The sequence below is a fragment of the Gorilla gorilla genome, chromosome 6, assembly GCF_029281585.2.
Source record: "Gorilla gorilla gorilla isolate KB3781 chromosome 6, NHGRI_mGorGor1-v2.1_pri, whole genome shotgun sequence".
Classification (NCBI taxonomy): Eukaryota; Metazoa; Chordata; class Mammalia; order Primates; family Hominidae; genus Gorilla; species Gorilla gorilla.
Genome location: NC_073230.2, coordinates 56,099,721 through 56,122,936, shown reverse-complemented (window position 1 = coordinate 56,122,936; position 23,216 = coordinate 56,099,721). Strand labels below are relative to the sequence as shown.

General features: G+C 39.4%; 1 protein-coding gene across 1 annotated transcript in view; it reads right to left on the bottom strand.

The window, feature by feature from the left end:
* The window catches only part of ABCA13 (ATP binding cassette subfamily A member 13), a 471,542-nt gene that overhangs the window by 352,649 nt on the left and 95,677 nt on the right, over nucleotides 1-23,216 (bottom strand). The window contains 5 exon segments of the mRNA XM_031013046.3: nucleotides 4,239-4,357; nucleotides 10,847-10,956; nucleotides 12,368-14,075; nucleotides 14,175-14,284; nucleotides 15,792-20,567. Coding sequence (XP_030868906.2) covers nucleotides 4,239-4,357; nucleotides 10,847-10,956; nucleotides 12,368-14,075; nucleotides 14,175-14,284; nucleotides 15,792-20,567 — 6,823 coding nt within the window.

Genomic DNA, 23,216 nt, shown 5'->3' with positions numbered 1-23,216 from the left:
TTCTAACTGAAAAAAATAATAAGAAGAAGAAAGACTAAACAAGCATGCCAAGGTTGTTGTCCCTGGCATCTGAGGGAAAGAACACCAGGGGTGGGAAAAATTACATGGAAAGATGAAGAGGTTTTTTTCAGATGAGTAAAGTTGAGGGGCCTGTTTGACATCTGAGTGGGAATGCAGCTGAACACATGAGCATGAAGGTCAGCGAGGTGTTGGCTGGAGAAGGAAATTTGGAAGTTGTCAGGAAGTAACTGGGATTTTTAGGTTGCAAATGAATCTGCATAAGATTCCCTAGCATGTGAGCACAGACTGAGAACAGAAAGGGTCTGGAGACAGCCTGGGTCCTTCTGCCACATAGAGGAGCCAGGTGTGGAATTGGAGACAGTCGGTCAAGGATGCAAGAGGAGCCCAGGGAAAGTGCCGGGAGCTGAGTGACGTGGGGATGGGCGTGGCTGAGTCTGTGTCAATGCCGGGCTCAGAAGCCGGAGGTGAGGAGTAAGATTCCGCATGTGGAGGTTGACGGACTGGGCAGGTGGAGTGGTGTCTGCTGTCTATGTTAGCCGCACCAGGCCAATCTGGTTCAACTTTTACGTAACAAAGTTGTGAGTAGTTTTTCAGTTGCCATGGACCCTCAGGTCACATAACCCGAGCATGCCTGGATGAACTAGTGTGCAACCACAGGGGGAGCTGGAGTGCTCGGACTGAGGAGCGGGGATTGAATTAAGAAGCGGACATTGCATGGCAGGATCCAGGATCCAACTGGATTGAGCTCTGGCATCACCCATGGCAGGATCCAGTCAATCAAATCCTCATTACACGATGTTTATAAAACCTAACCCGTCCCCAGCTCAGAGGCACTACTTTCGGAACCATCCCTGGTGTTCTCCTTACTTAAATCTCATTGTTAAATCCTCCTTGGTTGTGGTCATTGGGTTGATACCCACCAAGCAACTGAACCCCTGCATTGTGTGAGTAACACCTGAAGGGGTCTTGACAGGGAGTGCTCAGCTCAAGCCCGTCTCCATTTTCTATCGTGTGACAGGGCTCAAGGGTACAGACTTCTTTCCTTTCTTCACTTAGGTTTCCGCTGACTGCTCTACCAGAAGAGACACAGCCTCCTCCAGCCTTCACCCACCCACTGCCCCTAATGTGCACAGACCCCATTTATTGTCTGATGTCTGAATGTCACCACAGCGAAGCAGAAAGAAAAAGGATGGTAGCAAACTCAGGAAGAGCATCTGCAAGGCAGAGAGATGTCTAGGTCCAGCCTCAAGACTCCAAGCTACATGCACATTTCTAATAACATGCATAGAAGCCCTTGGACTTTCACACTCTGCTTTTTTTTCTTTTCTCTTTTTTTTTTTTTTTTTTTTCCTGAGTGTGAAGCTCTCTAAACCTTCTCCAATTCTCTCACCCAGGCATTTCACAGGCTCGGTATTCTCCTTGCTCCAAAGAGATCCCTTTTTGTAGCATATCAATGCAGAAATACAACTAGGTCAGAACAATAGATACAGGTGAGTATCCCCTTAGGGGCCAACTCACTCCTGAGAACATAGATTGAATTAAACCCACTGCATGAGGGCTCTGCCATGGAGTATTCCCTTATAGCAAAGAACCTCTAGTTCGTAATTTGTAACTGCATGCAAATTAATTTTCATTCAATGCATTTATAATATTCCTGCTATGGATGTTATTCTTAAATTTAATAAAATAATAATTTTGACATAGAGGGGATTATAAAGTAGAAAAGTGCACATTCTACCCCAGTAGCAAGGACTACTGGAAGAAAAATTCCAAGTTTCTTCAGCACAGGTGTACCAAGCTCCACGTAAGCAGAAGCATCTAGGCCAAAGTTGAGATTGAAATTCATCAGGCTATACTTTTGGGATCAGGTAAAACCACCACGTGGAAAAGGCAGCACCTATCAGACTCTCCTTCTCCAGCTAGATCAGGCCTAGAATCAAGAAACACTGGATAAGTGTATACAGGTGGACCCAAAGGTCTAGATCTAGAGAGGCAGTAGGAAGCCCCCACCCAACTTGAAGTTCCAGCTGCATTCTCCAACTCAGCTTATCCCAGGAAATACAGTGGGCACTTGCTATCATTTTTGAAATTTAATTTCTGCCCCATTCATTTCCTTATTGCTACTTTCTACTATTTGGAACAAAGGGTGGAAGAGGGTAAGGAGTTGACAGCCCCAAACTTTTGTCATATCGATTCAATCAGCTGAAACTTTCTCTCTAAATGGGAATTCCATGTTGCTACTGAGAAAACTATATTTAAAATATTTATTTAGATACTGAAAACTAGCAAATGGCATTGTGCTTTTTGCCCATCTCTGTTGGCGACTTCATATCCCACAGCCTGAAAAAGATTTATATTTCTAAAAGTCTCACATACTTGAAGCCCTTGAAACCACAGATCCATCTTAAAAGCTTTGCATCCTGAGATAAGAAACATACTATTTTTGTCATTAAAGACAGGAACTTCTGCTCCTTATCAAAACTAACTCAACTGTTACCAGCCAGACTTGTTGACAATCATATAACAATTTGAACTATAAATACAGTCTTTGAGTCAGTTGCTTTGAAAGCTGGAGTCTCTTGACTATTTTATTATTATAACCTTCACTCATCACTAAAAAATTGTCTGTGAGGGGCCGGGCGTGGTGGCTCATGCCTGTAATCCCAGCACTTTGGGAGGTCGAGGTGGGCAGATCACGAGATCAGCAGTTCAAGACCAGCCTGGCCAACATAGTGAAACCCCATCTCTACCAAAAAATACAAAAAATTAGCCAGGCGTGCTGGCTGGCACCTGTAATCCCAGCTACTCAAGAGGCTGAGGCAGAAGAATCACTTGAACCTGGGAGGCAGAGGTTGCAGTGAGCCGAGATTGCACCATTGCACTCCAGCCCAGGCAACAGGGCAAGACTCCATTTCAAAACAAAAAAAAAAAAAAAATTGTCTGTGGGGCTTTTATTTTTCTTGTGTCCACATTTAATACCTGACAAAGATCTGCACAACCTGGAAATAAGAATTTGATGTTCTAAAAAAATCAATGTGAATTTGGGGTTGTAAAGTCAATCATTGCTAGGGACTGCTCAGGGCTTCCTGCTGACAGGCACCACTCCTCCAAAGGCCACAAGACATTGATTAGGGATCCGCAGCTCTCACTCCCTCCTGACACTTCACCAAGGCATGGCATTCGACACCCTTGCCATGCTGTGGGAGTCTGGCATGGCTATCTCTCATCTCTCTCGGCATCATCTATTTCTCTGCTTTCTGTGATAATCTCATACTCACAGATAATATGGATCACAAAAGCAAGAAACAACATTCAGAACCGGAACTAGAAGAGAGACAGGTCTTCACTGCATTGTTGGAAGGACATCACCATTGTCCAAGCTTGTCAGGGGGATCAGGCCTACCTAGGGGCCCAGGGGTCTTTAATTCTAGGACAAAGGAGTGGGGCCCAAATAAGAGACACATTGTCTGATTCAGCTATAGTTGGAGACCCTGCATGGGAGCCTATTGGGCATGTGTCCAATTTAATAAAAAGGAAATTGCTACGCTGGTTCCCATTCAGCCATCAATTTTTGGTACTAGCCAGTGTATTCAATGAGTTAGAGCCAGTGTTGGGCTGGTAAATATTTAAAAACTAACTCTCCAGAAAAAAAAAATTCTGATTTGGAGCACTTGCCAGTTTCCATGGTGCAAATGCTCCTGCATGGCCCAGTTCAAGCTGCCACCATAACGTCATTAAACGTAGAGATGGGAAGAACTGAACTTAGCACAAGACTACATAGTATTTCCATCATGTGGATACAACAAAAGCAAATCATCTCAGGAAGAGAGATAACAGTAAAACATACTAAAATAATTAGGAAGTGATGAATCTTGAGTAATTATTACTTGTGTTTCTAACATGATTTATTTCATCATAAGTTTATATAATTTATTTATAATGATGACATCTATGTTTAACAACCAGCTTGCAAAATTCCTGAAAATTTAACAATCAGCTCTCACAACTCAGTGCCACTCAACCCAGCACACCACTGGGAGAGGCCAAGAGGGAGGAAGGGTGAGCAGTCATTCTGCAAGCCCAGCTTGCAACAAGACTGTGTATGACACCATTGCTGTAGTTATAAGAATGAAGCAGCAAGTTTGAATAACTGGACTGCCTTGCAAGGGCCAACAGTCATGAACATGAAATTCTCTGAAATATTAAAGATGACAAACCTGGAAGTGGTCCCGTGCCAAAATGACCCCTTGTATAGCAGATAAAATGAGATGCCTTATCCCACTTCGCTTGCAACTCAGAGTAGCACACAAAATGTCCTTGGTCCAGGAAGGGTTTTCTGCCAGAGGAAACACACAGAGAAATAATTAATAGACAGTCCTCTCCTGAACTAGCCACTCTCACAAAATCACTTTTTAAAGATTCAAAGTGATACAAATTCCTAAACATTTCTGAAATCATCAAGATGAACATTCAGATGATGAGGGTAAAGCTGTGCCTTTTGAGTTCCAAATGTAATAAAATAAAGATTTTGCTTTTCTGGGCCTAATTGATTTTGTAAATATTAATTATCTCTGCCTCCTCAAACTGGCTCCTTTCCCTGTATCCCCTACAAGTGGGGTACCCATTCACCCCAGTTTGCCCAGGACAGACTTGCTTTTCACCTATTCTTGCATGGTTATGAACAGTGCCCTCTGTCATTCTCAAAAGTGCCCCAGTTTGAAGGATGAATTACACACTGTCTATGTGTGGTCTTCTCCATGCCCCATGCCTCACAAGTCACTTCCTGGAAGCCAGTCATGACTCTCCTCTCCCTGGTCCTCACAGCCAACCAACCTCCCCATCTGCTCAGCGTGACCTCCCAATGTCTCTCCATCTGTGCGTCTGTCCAGCACCCATAGATCACGCCCAGGAAACTGCTGTGCTCTAACAGTCCCACTCCCACCTCACCCTTCCAATCTGCCTTACGCTCTGATCCACAAGGCTCTTCCTCAAAGGAGATCCCCCGCTACAGGAATCCGTGCAAAGGCTCCATGTTGCATCCAATGTCTTTCCACAGCCTCAGGTGCCTCCACCTCTCTGCACTCATGCCCTATGTCCCTCCTGTCTCCTCAAGGCCATCAGATACAAGGCATCACTCTCCCTTCCTGAACCTACGTATCTTTTAGAGTTCTGCCTCCAGACACCCACCTTTCCCAGGCTGAGCAAAGCCCCTCCCCTCCCTGCTGCGCAGATGCCTGTGTGCTCACCTCCCACCGCACGATAAATCCATCTGCACAAGATCTGCCACGGGCAAATTTTCTTATCACTGCCTTCCTGTCATTGTGGCACCTAGCACAGGGCTTTGTACCTCCTAGATGCTTGGTCATGACAGAAAATAAAATACATTTTTATAAGAAATAAAATCTTTTTTTAGTTAGAAAAAAAATGTTATCCTGACTCTTAAATTATGAATAATAAATTGTTTCTCAAAAGTCCTTTATAAAAAGTTCTGAGCCAGGCACGGTGGCTCACGCCTGTAATCCCAGCACTTTGGGAGGCCGTGGTGGGCAGATCACGAGGTCAGGAGATCGAGACCATCCTGGCCAATGTGGTAAAACCCCATCTCTACTAAAAATACAAAAATTAACCGGGCATGGTGGCAGGCACCTGTAATCCCAGCTACTCAGGAGGCTGAGGCAGGAGAATTGCTTGAACCCAGGAGGTAGAGGTTGCAATGAACTGAGGTCGCACCACTGCACTCCAGCCTGGGCGACAGAGCGAGACTCTGTCTGAAAAAAGGAAGGAAGGAAGGAAGGGAAAAAACAGTTCCAGCATATTACTAAGTGAAAGAAGCCCATCTGAAAAGGCTACATATTGTATGATTTCAACTCAATGACGTGCTGGAAAAGACAAAAACTATGGAGACAGTAAAAAGATCCGTGGTTGCTAGGGGCTAGAGGCGTGGGAGAGATGAATGGGCAGAGCACAGAGGATTTTTCAGGCAGTAAAACCCTGTGTGTGATACTGTAACACTGGATGTATGTCATTATACGCTTGTCCTAACCCATAGAATGACAACACCAAGAGCGAAGCCCAATGTGAACTGTGGACTCGGAATGATGCTGTGTCAGTGTGGGTCCATCAATTGTAACAAATGTGCCACTGTGATAATGAGGGAGACTATGGTGGGGAAGGGAGTATATGGGAAATCCCTGCACCTTCCATTCAAGGTTGCCGTGAATCTAAAACTACTCTAAAATATAAAATGTATTAATTACTAAAACAGTTTTCAACCACATAAAATGCAGAGTAGACACCATATATCCAAAGTCATGCTTTCCAGAAGCAACCCACCTTGATGCCTTATTTGTTTTTCTTATCTCATTAATCTTATTTTACTAATTTCAAAGACAGGTATCTTTATTGTAGGAAATGTAAAATGTGTCACTTAAGTAATCTCTTATTAAAATTTGAAATGAAGGTAATAATGTGCTGTTATATATCACAGCACTTATCTTTAAGCATAAACATATCCTCTGGTCTGGGGAAGACAAAATAATGTGTTTATAAGTTATGTTGTTCAAACCTAAAAGAGCAGAGAATGCACCCTGAAAAAGCTGATGTAATGTATGGCATCAGGCAAGCTGTGGGCTGTGTCAGCCCCTTGCTTCCTCAATGTAAAATGACAACGTGGAGTCGACAGTGACCAAGCCCAGCATTCCTGCAAGGTTAGGTCAGGGATGATATGATCATGGGATGCAGTGCTGGGCTGTCAGGCCATCTGGTCTCCATCTGCCTCACATCTAACACGTCTTGAAGCCTGCCCTCAAAGGCACCACCCTCAAGGACACTTGACAACTGTCTCGACACTAACAAGAGCTGGTTTTGAGCCTTGACTCCTCCAACTTTCCCGGGTACCCTCTTTCTCCACTTCTCATTGCCTCTTCAAATCCCTGGCTCCAGCCCTTCCTACTTGCTGTGGCCCCTCTTCTTGGCTCCAAGGACACATTCAGACCCACTCTGGCTTTCCAGATCTGCCAGCGCTCTCTGGACCCCTTTCCTCTCCTCCCTTCAGCCCCATGGACCCTCTCAGGTCTCTTCAACTGGAAATGGGTTCTGACTGCTTCACTCTGAAACCCTGGGAAACTCACTCTCACTCTCTGGGCCTCAATTCGTCAATTAGGGAAACTGGAAGATTAAAGTAGCTGCCCACTGAGGTTCCTTCCGTTGCATGAGCTCTCCTGCATTGTCCTTGGCATCTTTAAAGCACTAGATCAGGACAAGGAAAGTTGTCACTTTCCTCCTGGAGATACTGAACTCAACTCTGTAATGTGATGAAAATATAGTGCATTTTCAGCAACAATAATAATAACAGATCTTACTCTTGTTCCCTTTATATGATGGGAGAGGAGGGGCTATTTGCCCACATTGGTCAATTCCACCCCATCCCTTTAACTTTATGGAATCTGTCACTGCCCTCCTATTCTACAGGATGGAGTAACAATTCAATAAGGACAGTGGGGTGGCAGTTTAAATGTTAGTTATGCTTGAGTTTCCTTGAAATAAAATATAAAAATTAAAAATTAATTATCTGTTACTAATGTAATCTCAAGTAAGCTATATTAATTTAGCAGCTGCAATACAGAATGGCAAAATAAATATAAATTCATACATTAATGAATGTTTAATTCATTTAAAAACCATTATATTAGCTGACTGTGAAATGTCCAAATAATTGTGTCTTCAAACATGGCTGAATTCAATATGGAAGATAAGCATTCAAGAACGAGGAAGAAGTTTGATTTGAATTTTACCTGAGCACACTTCCAAATGCTGAAATCATGTACCAACCATCCTAACTTGTACTTAGATTGTAACGCTTTACTGATTTCTGCTTGACAACAGAAAGCAATATTCCTAATCACCAATGTTCATAACATCTAATTGGAAATACAGATTATCTTAAAAGAAAAAAAAACGTGCAAAACCCCTACACAGCAGTTGGGGTTTCATTTTTAAATCAAGCTTGTCCCACTTCTCCCTCTGTTTCTTACTCCTTTTCCATGTTTCTTAGACCCAATGACCAATCAATTCTTCCGTTCAAACAACCATTTGTATTACAAAAAAAGGGATGAGTGAGCAGATTAGAACTAACCTTGTGATAGACAGTCCCTAAATTACCAGTTTTTACTTATGAACTAGCCCTCTAAGCTGAGAAGTAGTTTTCCCAATGGCATGCAGGGAGATGCATCTTCAACTTGCAGGACAGGGCAACTAGCATGTTCAAGGCATCTCCTAAGGATAAGCCCCTTGGAGGTGACTCATTTTATTTAATCCTCTCACATAGGTTGAAATAGGTGTTCCCCTATGTTTTCTTCAAGGCTCACAGAGATTCAGAAGCTACCCTGTGTCACTCAGCATGAATCAAGGAACTCAGCCTGTTCAATCTCAAAGCGCCTGCTTCTTCCATTACACCACTTCTCACGACATCACTTGTTTTAACAGTCATGTTTGACTCTGCCCTCAAAGACATTTGGGGCAATAAAGCCTTACCAGTCATGAAGGTGTATAATCCTGAGTGCCCCATCGTGACAGTAAGGAGGCAGCCTTACAGACCACGAGTCCCAGCACACTAGTCTGAAGCCCATCAGTGATTGTGTAGATTAACTCAGTCACAAGTGCCCAACCTAGTGCCAGCCCTCATGCATTGACCTATCCAATCCTTCTACACATATTGATTGAATGCCGATCATGCCTATGTCAGTATGTTTCCTAAACCCTGGGGAGATATAACCATGAGCATGGCAGACACACATCCTCACTACGCAAGTCTCACCTGAAATGTCCTCACCCAGAACTGCACCCCCAAGGTCTTCTCCTCTCCTCCACCCCTCACTCTCACCCTCATGGCCATACTTAAGCTTCTTTCTAGCACTTATCAATACAAAGAAAAATTTATCTTCTTTGTTTTGAAAAATGGATTTGACATGCTGGTTCTGCCCAAGGCTCATTTCTCCTCCATACCGCTCCCTAGTAGATGCTGGTCCATACTCCTGGCTCACAGACTCAGTGGCCCACACCCACCAATTAGCCGTCCTGAGGCCGGTAACCCTTCCTCTTCTGATAGTGGATGTTGGGAATACATCCACTGTGCCCCTTCCTGGGTAAACCAGACTGCTCTCTACAACATCCTCCCCAGGCCCCCACAGTTTGCTCAGTCGTACAAAATAGGCCCAGAACATGCCAACAGCCCACCCACTACTTCTCGCTGCTGAGCACTCCCCCGTGAACAGATTTCACGTTTAGTAATTCCAGTGAAACATGACGTAAGTATAGAAGAGCTTCTGGCATTTATTCATTCATTCAACAAATGTCAATCAGCATTTCCCATGTTCTAATCCCCATGTGCCAGGTTTGTAGTGATCAATAGACAGGCACAGTCTTCGGGTTCTCACAACTGTAGAAGAGACACATGTTCATCATCAGAATAGCACACGGTGGTAAGAGCCATAACAAGGAGCTAAGGCCATGTGACCCCAGACAGGGTAGGTCAAGAAAAGCTTTCCAGAGGAAATAACACGTAATCTACAAATCATAATATAACAACCTGATAGTAATCGAAATAATAATGATGATCCAGGAGTAAATCAGGGAAAGGCAGAAGAATGAACATGTGGATCAGATGAGCTAGGGGGCAGGGAGTTCGGGGCCAGGATATGGAGTAAGCCCTATTCAGATGACCCCTCGCTTTTTTCTTTCCCTCTTGATCTGATCGGATCCACCCTTGGCTTCCCCATTTCTCCTCGCCTCCCCTCCTCTTCTGGGCTTCGAGTCATGTTGTCAAAACCCACTGCCATCAGCTAAGACAGGGTACTCAGGCCCAGTAGCCCACTGAGGGGGCTCTGGGCAGCCCTGCTCAGGAGACTGGGCCAGAGGATGGCAGCACCTCTGTGCACCTGTGAATTACTTAAACAACTGTGGTCCATTCCATGGACTCAAGTGTGCTCTAAAATCTAATGTTCACATTTTCAGAAAAGCCCTAAGATCATCTAGTTACCCTCTAAAGCAGCTCGTGGGACTCTCCTCCAGCAGTGGCATTGAAAGGAGATTGCACTGAAATGTGCAGGAATGGATTTGGCAAGTATCATCTTAGCAGATGAATTAATTCATTTACAATACAGTCACTATTGCTGGACACTATGCTGAGTATTATGGAGACACAGAATTTAGCAAGAGACTGATCCTGTTCCCAGTAAGCTTACAGACTGCAGCAGGAAAAGAAGACACCAAAAACTATGATACCAGCAATAAGTGCCACAGCTGTAGGGAATTCAGGTTACTGCAGGGACTACTCAGCACCCATCAGGAAATGCACACAGAAGGTTATGACACAGTTTCTATCTTCAAAAAATATTGACTGTAGCACAGGGAGGAAATGTAAGAAAGAAGAAAGCACCGTACTGCACATGATCAAAGTCTCCTCAAGGTCTTTGCCAGTAAAGGAGATGGGGGAACACTTCTGGACAAGACACCCCCAGCTCTAGGCCACAGAGTACGGCTGTAGTTTAGGTCAAGGAGACAAGGGAAGCACATTCCATGAGCAAAGACAGAGACCAGAAAACCCAGCAAAGGGGCAGGAACGGGCCGTTCAATTTGGCTGGAGTAGAGGCCCAGTGGTGGGAATGAGGTTGGGAGGGGCAGATCCCTCAAGGCCTGGTTGCCAGGCTAAGACAGCTGTGCTTTGTTCTAAAAGAAACTCAAGTGCAATATACTCATCTCTCTGACACCTGAGTTCTGAAAACTGGCACAGGGCAATTGCAGAGCACTTGTTATATGAGCAGCCCACCTGCAACGATGGTGAGCACACGTACGACCATCATCTTCACTTTCTGCAGCATCTCCATGGCTTCTGAGGGCTTCACAGTCCGCTGGAAAACTTCACACATCTCAACAACACTTAGCAAAAAAATATATACAATGACATAAAAGGGTAAAAATGGGCAACCCATGTGCATCTCTACTGTGTAGGTTAAGTTATAACACACATGTAAGAACTATCCTCCCTCCCTGCATAATCATATTTTCTTCATAGGAACATAAGAAAACACAGATAACACATTCTGGACCTTTAGAAAACTTTAGGTCTCCAGAATTATTTCAAAGCATCAATTTTGTGGCAAATAAGCTTAATCCTTGCTTTTCTTTGTTCTTTTGTTCTATTCTTTTGAAATGCAAAGGTAAATGTTGAAAAGGTGTCAAAACATGATGGTATGAAGAGCTAAGGTATAAACTCCCTCTGTGGAGAACTGAAAAATTTGAGATAAAACCTGAGATTGGTGGAGAATGGGGTTGCCAGGACCACCTCAGCTCAAAAGACAATTCAGAGAAGAGCACTAAAGTCAAACAAAATATACTTTGACATCAGAAGCAAGGAGGAGATGAAGAAGGAAGCTCTGAAAACTAGCAGTCAAATTCCAAGGTAGCAATAGTTATTTGTGCCAGTGGCTACCTGTTTCACCAACTAAAGACGTCTTTCCAACTCATAGAACATGACTGGATTCAAGGTATACAGCTCTGGAGTAATAGAACCAACAGAAAATAAGTCAGCCTGCCTGGCAAATGAACCAGGGTTGACATGGCATCTCCAATCTCCATGTGGGCCAGAGAGGAAAGCAGGGAGAAACAGAGACCGGGAACCACCCTAACAGTATTTTCACCCACAGAAAGGACAGGTAGGGACAGCTGCAGCATCTCTGGGCCTCTGCACATCAAGAGGCACAGGGTCTCCAACCTAAGGCAACAGACTGCTTCCAAGGCATGACAACTAGCAAGACTGGAGCTTTTAAGAACAGGTTTCTATGGACATAACATTCAGGGATAGGAGGGCTTGGAGGTGGATCAACCACGTGAAGTCTGGCAGAATCAAAAAAGGGCAGAAGCCAGCAGCTGCCTGGCCCTTTCCTGTGGTTAGCTACAACTGAAAGCATAATTTTCTGTGAAGCAAGCAGCTTCATGTTCTTGTGTGTATACTGAGTCATAGGACCCTTGGCTGCCAGAGAATATGAACAGAAAAATTGTTTATGCAGCTAGTCTTGGGATGAGTGAATAGAATAAGAGGTTTTTGCTTCTGAGAATAAAATAACTTACTTTTGAAATATTTTGAATAAGTTGCAATTATATTTGAATGCCAAATAATGAGTCGAATTATGAAAAAGAATGACTGGACCTATGTTGAAGCCAACTTCAGAGTGTAAAGAAAGTTGAAGTCAAGAAGAACTACTTACCCTGGACTGTAATTCCTGCATGGTTCTATTTTATAGCTACTGCGGTAGAGAAAAAAACAAAGTGAATTCAGCTTTTTAATTACCTTTGATCTGTCAGTGGGATTTGTTGCCAGTATTTAGTCACTACAAATAATCCTCTCAGGTATTTCTCCAAATAGAAAAATGGTTTGAAACTATAAGGAAAGTCAATCATCTCTTTCTTGGTTCTCTCTTCTTTTTCTGATGTGACATTCTTTCCAGTGGTTGCTTTAATGAAAATCTCAAAAAGTGGCTGAAACAAAGTTCTTGTGGAAGTTATCCATTCAGAGTTGTTAAACAGAAGCCCTTTCCTCCAGAGAGCTATTCTACTTAAAACATTATGGATTGCTTGTTCAAGTTGATGATGAGTTATATTCTGACTCAAAGGTGTGTCAAAATATAAACTTTTATTCAAATCACCTTCATAGTCACTTTTAATTCCACTGGAGGCCTCTAAAACTGTTTCTATGGTTTTCAAAAGGTTATCTGGATGCTGAGTAAATGTCATCAACAGATTAGAAACATTCCAATTATCTTTCTTTAAGTTTTTCCAAAGAGCTTCTAAGGTGAGACCGATCACCATCTTCAAGAAAGATCCTATTTCTGTGCGGTTTTGTGATAATATTTTATCCAAAAAAGGGATCACTTCATGAATTATTTCCCATTTTATATCTTGAAGGCCACTATGAGTGAAAATTGGATTAGGATATAAGAAGTCCATTTGGCTGGTGATGTTATTTATAGGAACTAAGCAACCCAGAATTTCTTCCCATAAGTTGACAGAATCCATAGAAAATGTTTGAGTCTCATTGTTAAATGCTACCACAAGACTCTTCACATCTTCCAAGTTGATTTTCACAGATGTTAAAAATTCAGCAATTTCTTCCAAAATATCAGAAAAGTCCTTAGATTGGTTCATATATGAGAGTATGCTAGGTGACATACTGAAAATATCAGAGTTTGATGATATATAAGGTTCTACCCCAATCATTTCAAAGGCCAAGTCAAGAAATGGCACCAACAAATCATTTATCTTTTCAAATGTGAAATGATCTATTTTTTTTAAAGTAGCTATTTCTTTCACAAGATTTTGAACACTTTGTTGCATGATGGAATACAGAGTGTCAAAGAATTTCACACTGTCCTTGGTATTGGAGATAAAATGAGTTTTAAAAACTGTGGCCATCTTCCCCGAAACTTTCTTGACCAGCTTAAGAAGTTTCACAATGGAGTCCATTGATGTGGCAAGATCTCTCAGGTCAGCACTGTCATTCAACAGCATGACCAGAGTCCCAGACATTTCTAAGAGGGGTTTCAGGACACGACTTTCTTCACTAGCTCTTGAAATAGCACCAACTAATCTCTTAGTAATTTCTAATGTTGCTCTGTTTCTTAGAGGGAATGAATTATTTATAAAGAAAAGCAAATCCGTTAGATTAGCAAGTATAACTTCTTGGAGGGTAGGATACAAAGCATAGAAGTCTTTATTAGGAGAGTGTAAAATTGTATCCAGAAGTCTTGCCATCTCTGTTGAACATTCTCTTACAAGGTGAAGAGCTGACCCAAGATCTTGATTGAGTTTGAAGAGGTCCTCAGACTTATTCACATAGAAAAACAACTGACTCACCACTGTGAAAAAGTCTTTATTATTTTCAGTCTTATTTTTCATTGAAGTTTCCCTGAGAAGGGCATTAAATAAATCTTGCATGAACTTTAGTCCTTGATGAGTATCAAAATAAAATTCTCCATTGTCTAATATAAATGACATCAATCATTTATATTAGTCAAATGATTAGTCAAAAATCATTTGACTAATATTAGTCAAATATTAGTATTTATATTAATTTATATATACATGTATATATATGTATTTATATATACATTTATATTAGTCAAAAGTGTTCATCAATTTGTCTTGTTTCATCAGGGTAAGAAATTGATCCAGTTTCAGAATTTCTAGAATTTTATCTTTTGGGACAAAACTGTAAATATATATATATATACTTTTAATTTTATTTTTAATACATTAACAGTGGAAATATTAAGATACATAGTGATTTATATTATTTTGTTTGTTTTATAATAGCATCATGGGAAGATAATACTGAGCAAAAGATGACATGCTAAAATAATTTCAGATGAAACTCAATATTTTGTTGCCAAATAATGAAAAGAGTGAGGAATCTCATGAACAAATTCTGTTACAGTTCTTTAAACCTAGCAACTTAAAAAGCCACATACTTTTGCTTATGAAAAAGGTTAAAATGGCTTTTACTTAGGAAAGAAAGTAAAATGACTACAATGTGATTCTTGATGTAAGAGATAAGTGTCTGAAAAGTGGTTAGCATATTTATATTTTTCTGAGCTTTAGAAGTACTAGCAAATTGCTCAGACAGATGTATCAACGTGACTAGGCTAAACAATAGCTGCAGAAGCCCCTTTCTTGTATGTTTCTCATCTGGGTGGGCTACAGGGGAGATTCCCTCATGAGAGTTCTAGGATAGATGGGAGTTATAGCCATTTTGTAATATAAGTACATCTTCTCCCAGCTATTCAATCGAACACTAACCTAGGTGTTGCTATAAAGAGATTTTGCAGATGGAGTTAAAATCCCTGATCAGTTAACTTTAAATTAGTCAGAAGGGATACTGTCCTGAGTGGGCCAGGAAAACTCTGAAAGAGGGCATAGAACCTCTGTAACTTAGAGGCACAAAACCACTGCTGGGTATTCATAGTCAGTGGCTCTCCCTTCCCCTGGTCTTCCTTCCTGACCACTGTGGACAAGGAGCTTTCACTCATGCCCATGGCGCCCCTGCCTACTGTGGGCCTCCCTTCCTGACAGTCGGCCCTACTGATTGCAGACTTACTCAACCAGCCCCCAAAATTGTGTAAGCTGATTTCCTTGGATTAAATCCTTTGATGATTTTTGTTACTCTGCTTGAAACTTGACTAAAGCAGACATCATGGAATAAATTGGAATTTCCCTCCAGCCTTTTCACTGGCAAACTTCAAATGAGATTTTTAAAGATATATGAAAAGAAGATAATGTGATTATCAATTTTTATGTCTCTAAATGCAAATACCACAGTAGATTCATTGGGTTGAGAATACTTAAGCCCCTAGTTGGTGATTAGACAGTTAGTATAGCAATTCAAATTATGGCAATCCTGTATATGCATGTGCAGCTATGAAAACTAATTTTTCAGATCCATACAAAATAGAATTCATAATTGTTTTCATAATCTAAAAATGTAAGAATAATACGTGATTAATTACACTGGGCTGGGTTTATATTTTACTAGATGACAGTAATCAAAATTCTTTTACCTTGACATTTTGATAAAATACTTATTAAGACAAATTTACACAAAAGATCTTTCAAAGGTATTAGATACAAATACTGTTTTTGACATGTCTATACTCCAGAAAATAAAGTAGTTTGAGATATATCACAACTGCATATACGACACAAAGCAAAAGTATACTCACCTCATCTCTGCAATAACATCTTTGTGGAAATATTTCAGCAGAAGAGATATTTTGTTCTCAGAATCTTCCTTTAGCAAAAGGGAGAAGAATGTTTTCAAAAACTGTTCCGTGAAATCTACTATGCTTCTCAGAGAGAGAACTGTTTTCCTACTAGTTTCTGACTGCATATGGTTCAAGATAAGGTTAATGAAATTCATTATTTGAAGGTCAGTATCATTTAAGTTCCAAGCTGCTTCCTGAGAATTCCCAGCTAAGTTATTGATCGAATTAATTAGGATGTTTTCAAAAAGTAGCTGAACAACTGAGAAATTAGTCAGCTGTTCTTGATTTAGCAGATGGGTAAGAAAGGCAACATCAAAATTGCCTTCTCTAGATATATTTTTTAAAGAGCCCCAAAAAGTAGCAATAGCTTTGGCTAACAAAGCTATACCTTCAGTTGAACTCTCATTGGTCACAGGAATGAATAATGTTTCTATCATTCTGGAGTAATCCTCATTTGCATATTCCTGAAGCCAGTTTTTTGTGAACAACAGAAAATCTTCAATAATTTCTAATGTCTTCAACGACGGTGAATCCAGGATTTCCAGGAAATGGGCAAACTGCAAAGTTACGTTTTGAAGAGCCACTGAATTTATACTTTTGATTCCTTTGTTCATTTCAGAAAGCAGGTGTCTGATTCTAAAATCTTGGGTTAGGTCTTTCATGATTTGTTGAAACTCGGGCCATAGTTCTTCAAAGTTGTAAGGTGTTTCACTTTTTTCAATAAAAGTTGATAATGCTTCTAAACTGCTACCTGTGAGATTTGCATTCTGGAGCATCATGAATAAAGAGAGTAGATTATGCGTACTTTTTTCTAGGCTCCAGTCTTCAGAAATCAATTGTACTGTCCTTTCCAAATTTGAGGAAATATTTTGAACAGATGTCTCTGTGTCTTCATTAATGTTAAGGATCTTGTTTAAACTACTTAGTTTGTCAAGAATATTTTCACCTGATGTAACTTTTGTAAAGTTGACATTTTTAAGTTTTTCTATGATTTGCAAAGCAACTTGCTTTATGGAACCACTAGGACAGAGTTCAGAGATGCTATCCCTAGTTTGATTTATTGAAGGTAGGACAAATGGTAATATCTTATGCCAAAATTTCTGCACAGTTTTCACAAGAGAAATGTTAACATGGAAGACTTCAGAGAGCTCCAGAAGAATAGAATTCCAGTCCACTAATTCATGAATTATGCAGATCACTTTCCTAGTTATTTCCATTCGGGAGCTTTCATTTGAACATGGTGAATCTTCACCTTGGGGAGACAGGTGGAAATGATCGAGTATACTGGCCACTTTGCCATAAAAGGAAGAAGACATGAGCCCATGGACATTGCAGGGGTCTATCTTTGAATTCTGCTGAAATCCAGAATTTGTGTGATTCCAGCACCAAACCACAGGAAAACAAGCTAAAGCCTCTGAAATAATATCTGGCTTATCTGATACTAATTCAATTGTATCCAAAAGAATTTTTATCACAATTGCGAAGTCTTCCTTGGTGATATTTGAAATGGTTATGCCATGAAGGAGTGTGAAGCTGTAGACATCCTTGAGGCCTTCAGTGATGTTTTTACCAGGTACTCCCTGCAGGAGCCTTACAGCATGAGGAAGCACATAGTACACATCTATCACAGTATCCACAACATCTTTAGGAAACAGGCGTGAGAGCTGCAGCAGACGATTAACATACCAAGAATGCGAGCTGTCTACAAATTTTTCCATCAAGCCAACAAGCAAATTGACCACTAAATTGCCAGTTCCCACACTACTGATATTCTTAAAGAAATCCATTAGGTTTACACTAATTTGTTCAAGCTGATCCACTAAAAGGTCTATGTCTGCCTTCTTAAGAGTACGCATGACAGAAGTTACCTTCTTCAAAGCTTGCATATAACCTGCATTTTGTGGACTAGTGTGATGAACTACAGGCATTAAGGAGTTGAACACATCCCTTATCAGTTGAATACCAAGACCCGTAGCTTTCATTATTTCAGGTGAAATTATTATTTTTGGTGAATTTTGGAGGTCATGAGATAAGTTGAAGGCAAGGTAACTAGCTAAGTGATAAATGGAATTGCCTACACTGTTTACATCCTTTTCTTTTGGACTGGTGGCAAATATGTTTAACAAGTTTTCAGTTTTAGAAGAGGAATTATTTTCCAGGATATTAAAGTAAATACCTTTTACAAGCTTCTGAAATTCCTTCCCCAGTGTTATTAAATGAAGCAAAATATTTTGAAACTGATTAGGAATTTCATCTGACATTTCTATTGGTCTTAGAATTAATTCAGTAAAATATCTCCAATTGGATTGAGATGCAAAATCAAAGTCTGTTGTTAAGTTGTTGATACTCATCCTTACTTGCTTTGTGGAATCATTTAAAAGAGCTAATGAAATCTCAAATTTAGGTTTCTTCTCTTTTTCAAAGACTGTAGTAAGTACAATATTTAGAAAGTCAGTTACATCTTTCAAGTAAATATTTACACAATTTATATGTGAGCCATTTGATGAACAAAGAGGTTTTTTTATATTTAACACCCAAGTTACAATTTTTAATATAGAGTTCATTTTGTTTTCTATATCTCTGAAATTCCCCAAAATATTTTGAAGATGACCTTGTGAAAAACTGGAGTTAGACAACAAATACAAATGGTTTATGACATCTAACCATACAATGCATCCTTTCAGACTGCTAATTGTGTTCTCAGAGGAAAATGTGGAATTTAACATGTCTAGAATACGTAACATCCCCTGTGAGGTATTTACATATAAAAAGCCATCTTCTAAAATAAACTCAGTAACATTTTGGAAAATATCAGCACAGGAAAACAAATCTCGATCATGTGACACATTTCTAAGAAATACTATTGCTTCTCTTAGCTCAGTGATGATATTTTCAAATTTTTCTCCATAATTTGTGAGATTATTTGAAAGAAAGTCATTTATTGAATCTAGATTTCTGACTATATATTCTGAGGTACTGCTAAACTCAATGAAAACTTCAAGCAGAGAATTTAAAAACTCTCTGCTTGTACTTGCGTTGAATGGAAATGTCTTCAACTGATGCAGGGCAGCTTCCATGGTGAAAAGGGATTTCTCCACTTGCTCCAAGTTAAGTTTTTTTACTGAAACTAATGCATTACCTAAAGCTACCAAAAAATCCCTGAGATCCAGGAAGTCCTCCCAATCATGGAAGTCATTGGCTTGAGTTACATTTTTAAACAAATTTAATATGAGTCTAGCAACATTATGGGTGGGAAATATACCCTGGCAGCTTTTAGAGACTTTCACATCATCTTCCAATTCATCCAAAAGCTGAGTGAAACCATGGTGAAGAGATGTGAAAACATTCATGTCAAACTTAAATAATTGAGATACGGTTTCCCAGATTTCAGTCCACATTTGAAGCCATGAAACGGTACAGTGAATGGACATAAACTTGTTGAACACACTGACATTTGCTGAGAGGTTTGAAAAAATTTGTGCCAATGGAAAAACAAATGAAGACTCCTCACTTGTGGAATAATTTACGGAAGAAATGTGTTTATTGTCCGAAATCAAGCATTTATTATCCAATAGGTCTTCTACTGAACTGTTGAAGAATTGGCTCATATATTGAAATAAAGAAATACGAAAATCTTCATCAATTATGAGCAGTTGTTTGAGGCCTGTCAAAGTAGTGTGGATCACTTCCAGTTCTTGGCCCTCTGTAGACATGAAGGATTGGGCTTGAAGCTCCAAAAAGTTAAAAATTGAAAGCAATTGCTGACAGTAAGATACATTAGAAATTCCCCCAAGAACCTCTGCTGTCTTAAATAAAAATGCAAATGCTTTACTGATGTTTTGGAAATTAAATTGTTTTATGATATCCAAAATGTGTTTTGAGATTTGTGTAAGGAAAGTCAACGAAGAGCCTCTACTCTGAATATTCAATAATTCATAAGTATATCGGTAAAATGAAGAATAAATTTGCAGAAGTAAAGCTGAATCCTTGTCCTGGAAGACATTTAGGTGTATGTGAGTCAAAATTTTATCAACTTCTTGTTTTTGTGGTTCAGAAAGCGCTGAGAAAAGATCAGATGCATTCCTGATAGCATAGACTGTGTTCAGAGCTTCTGAGATCTGTTCCTGCTCCAAAAATCCAAATTCATGGAGACTAGTTATTATAGCCTCACTTAAACGTACAAAATCTATGTTCATAGCTGGTGATTTAGGCCAATCTGAATGGAACAACTGGGAAAAGTTAAAACTTGTACTCGGAATCTCATTTTCTGGAACAGAAAAATTTAAAAGTGTAAAGAAGTTTTCCAATTTAGCTCTTTTTCCTTTTGAAATGCCATAGACCCATAATTCTAGTAATTTGGGATTAATTTCAAAAAGTATTAATTCCATTAATCTCAAAAGATTTTTTGGTTCCTTCCTTATCCAGTGACTTTCGAGAGTTTGCATTTTCCAAATCACTTCGTTGCCAAATTCCAAGAGTTTCTGAGCATCAGTGGCAGATGAGTCTCTCTTTAAACTTTTTAAATGATTTGTCCACAGAGAACTTATATTCAGAATATCCTCTGTGAGAGACGGGAGGTTGTGGAAACTGGGAACAATGGAGGAGTCAAAAAGATTAGGCAACAATAATTTCTCAAAAAATTCCACAAATGATAAAAGAAAGTTCATTTGTTCATCCTCAAGGGTGTGCAACTTCTTTTCCATCATTAGAAGGTGCTTTGTGAAACTTAAAGCCCTGTAATATTAATAGAATTATTTTAGTATAAAATAAAAAAATAAATTTATCAAATTTCCAAGTTAATATTCATTTATTGATAGTAAAACACAAATGAAACATTTAATAGACAACATGATTTCCAACAGAAATTAAACTAATGTGAGGATTTGAAAGTGTTTTAGAAATGCACAATGAAGTTACATATATTTAGCTTAAAATGTTTCCTACCACCAAAAAGAATGCATTCTCAATTATTTTCCCCTGGCATATTTAACAATAATATGTATGATTATTAAAGATAAGTTTGCTATTTATGCCAGAAGAATCTTAGGATTTAATTCCATTTCAAAATGTCTTGGCATGTAAAGGTAGCACAGATAGTGGAGTGCATTAGAAACCATGCCTGTATGGTTTCAGCAAGGTGTGGGAATTCCCAGTCCTGGAAGGCAATTCCAGTGCTCTTTCAACAATACTATATACATCCTACTGTCAGAAACTCATTATTATATATGGGGTAGCTTATCTCCAGGTGTTTAATTTTAAAATACAGAGTTCTCAGAAGAGCAACTCAGACACTGTAAGTCCCCTCTTGTAATAGAAATCCACACTTGCAGAACTAACTTCTACTAACTCAGAACTTACAAGTCCACTTTTGACATTCTTGGGGTTACATGTGTTTCAGAATTCAGGATGTTCATCCTTTAGAAATGTAGCGTGGTACAGGTATCAGATATGTATTCATGCATCTCAGTGAGGGCTGGGACAGCCCTGATCATCACCATATTAACACTTTCGCAGTGAGATCTGTGAATGATCTCGTGACGCAGGATGATACACTTGAAACTGCTTCACATCAGTTCATGATAAATCTCTGCTGAATGAGTTGTGATGTCAACCATAAGAAAAGCCTCTATTTTCAGGCTTTGTAAGAGTTCAGAATTGTGGGTAAGGAATTTTTGACCTTTATTGGCTATTTATGCCTTACAGGGTAAATTACTTCCTAAGTTTTTTAACCCTCTGCTCCTGTTGTATAACACACTGTCTGACATAGGACAGACATAAGACCTATCAAAGGCAAGAATGCTGTTTACTTCCCTGATAGCTGAGACCTGAGCACCCCACACAAAAATATGGTCTTAATTTAGTTAGTTGTTATTTTTAGGACAGAATGGCTTCTTTGAAATAATTCCTAGGGAAAAAAATCCCATCAGAAAAGGGAAAGTTCTATTAGGAATTCAACATAAACCTTGCCTAAATCCAGCCCTCCCTAAGAATAGATGCCTAACTACCATCCAAGTCACTGTGCCTTGATAGAGGAGAATATAAAACTTATTTGTATTGGGAACTGAGAGGGTTATGGAGTAGCAATAGAATAATAAATTGAAGTAGAAGTAGTACTACTAATAGTATTATTGCCACATTTTTATATTACTTTAGTAATTTAGTTTATAAAGCACTTTCACAACTACTATCTTAGTTCATTCCTACAACAGCCTTTTGAAGTACACGTCATTATTTCCCTTTCATGAAAAAAGAAACTTTTTATTTTTTTAATTGGCAGATTCAAGCTGTTATTAAGTGGCATGACTAGGAGACGACCCAGGTTTTGTCATTTCAAGTTCAGCTTTCTTAATATAAATTGCACTTAATGTTCAATGATTTTTCATTCATTAAATCAACATCTAATTATCTACCACTATCCATGATGAAAAAGACACTGTGCCAACTGCTATGGGTCCACAAATATAAAATTAAATGTGTCCTTGCGCACATATAGACTAGTTTTGTGCTGGTTTCCTAGGGCTATTAAATTTTTGAGGCTTTCAGGAAAGAGGAATTAAAAATCTGACCTAAGCAAGGAATTGATTGTCTAGAGGATCCATCCCATTGTCCTTTCTTCTGTTCCTACTAATAGCTGGGCTTAAGAAGTTCCATAGGAATGACTAATCCCCATTCTAGACAGATATAGCAGAATGGTTCTCCAACTTTGGTGTGCACTGGAACCACCTATAGAATGTGTGAAATATATAGAAACCTGGGTCCTGTACACAGAGCAAGATTTCATATGACTGGGGCAAGGTGCAGACATTTTTATTTTTAGCAGTCTTCACAGATTTAATTCATTCTCAAGTTTGAGAGTTACTGCTCTTATGCAAAACATCTCTCCCATCATGTTCCAATACACCCCACAAATAACCGAGTATACCTTTAAACTGGACACACTATTCATAACCAGACATAAAAATCTGCATTTCAATACACGTGCTGAAATAGGACAACAGAAAATAGTCTGACAAATTTAGTTCCAAAGACCACTTCTCTCTCCCAGGAGTCTTTGAAACTAACAGAATCTATAGAATTGATTTCCTGCTTAAACTCTAGGTAACTAGCTAAGACAATTTTTCAAAACAAATACCTTATTTTTGGAGCATCTATTATAAATCATGTTATTATTGAAGGAAAATCTTCTTACTACGATCTGTATTTCCTTTCAAATTCCATTGAGTCATACATTCCATTAAACAACTTGATACTTGAGTCACACACTCTATTAAAGGAATATTTATTGAACAGCTCGTATGAAAGATTGTGTCAATATCTAAATCAGGCTCATAAATTTTAAAGAGTGCATATCCTATAATTAGGTTTTGATTATCTTCAGATGAT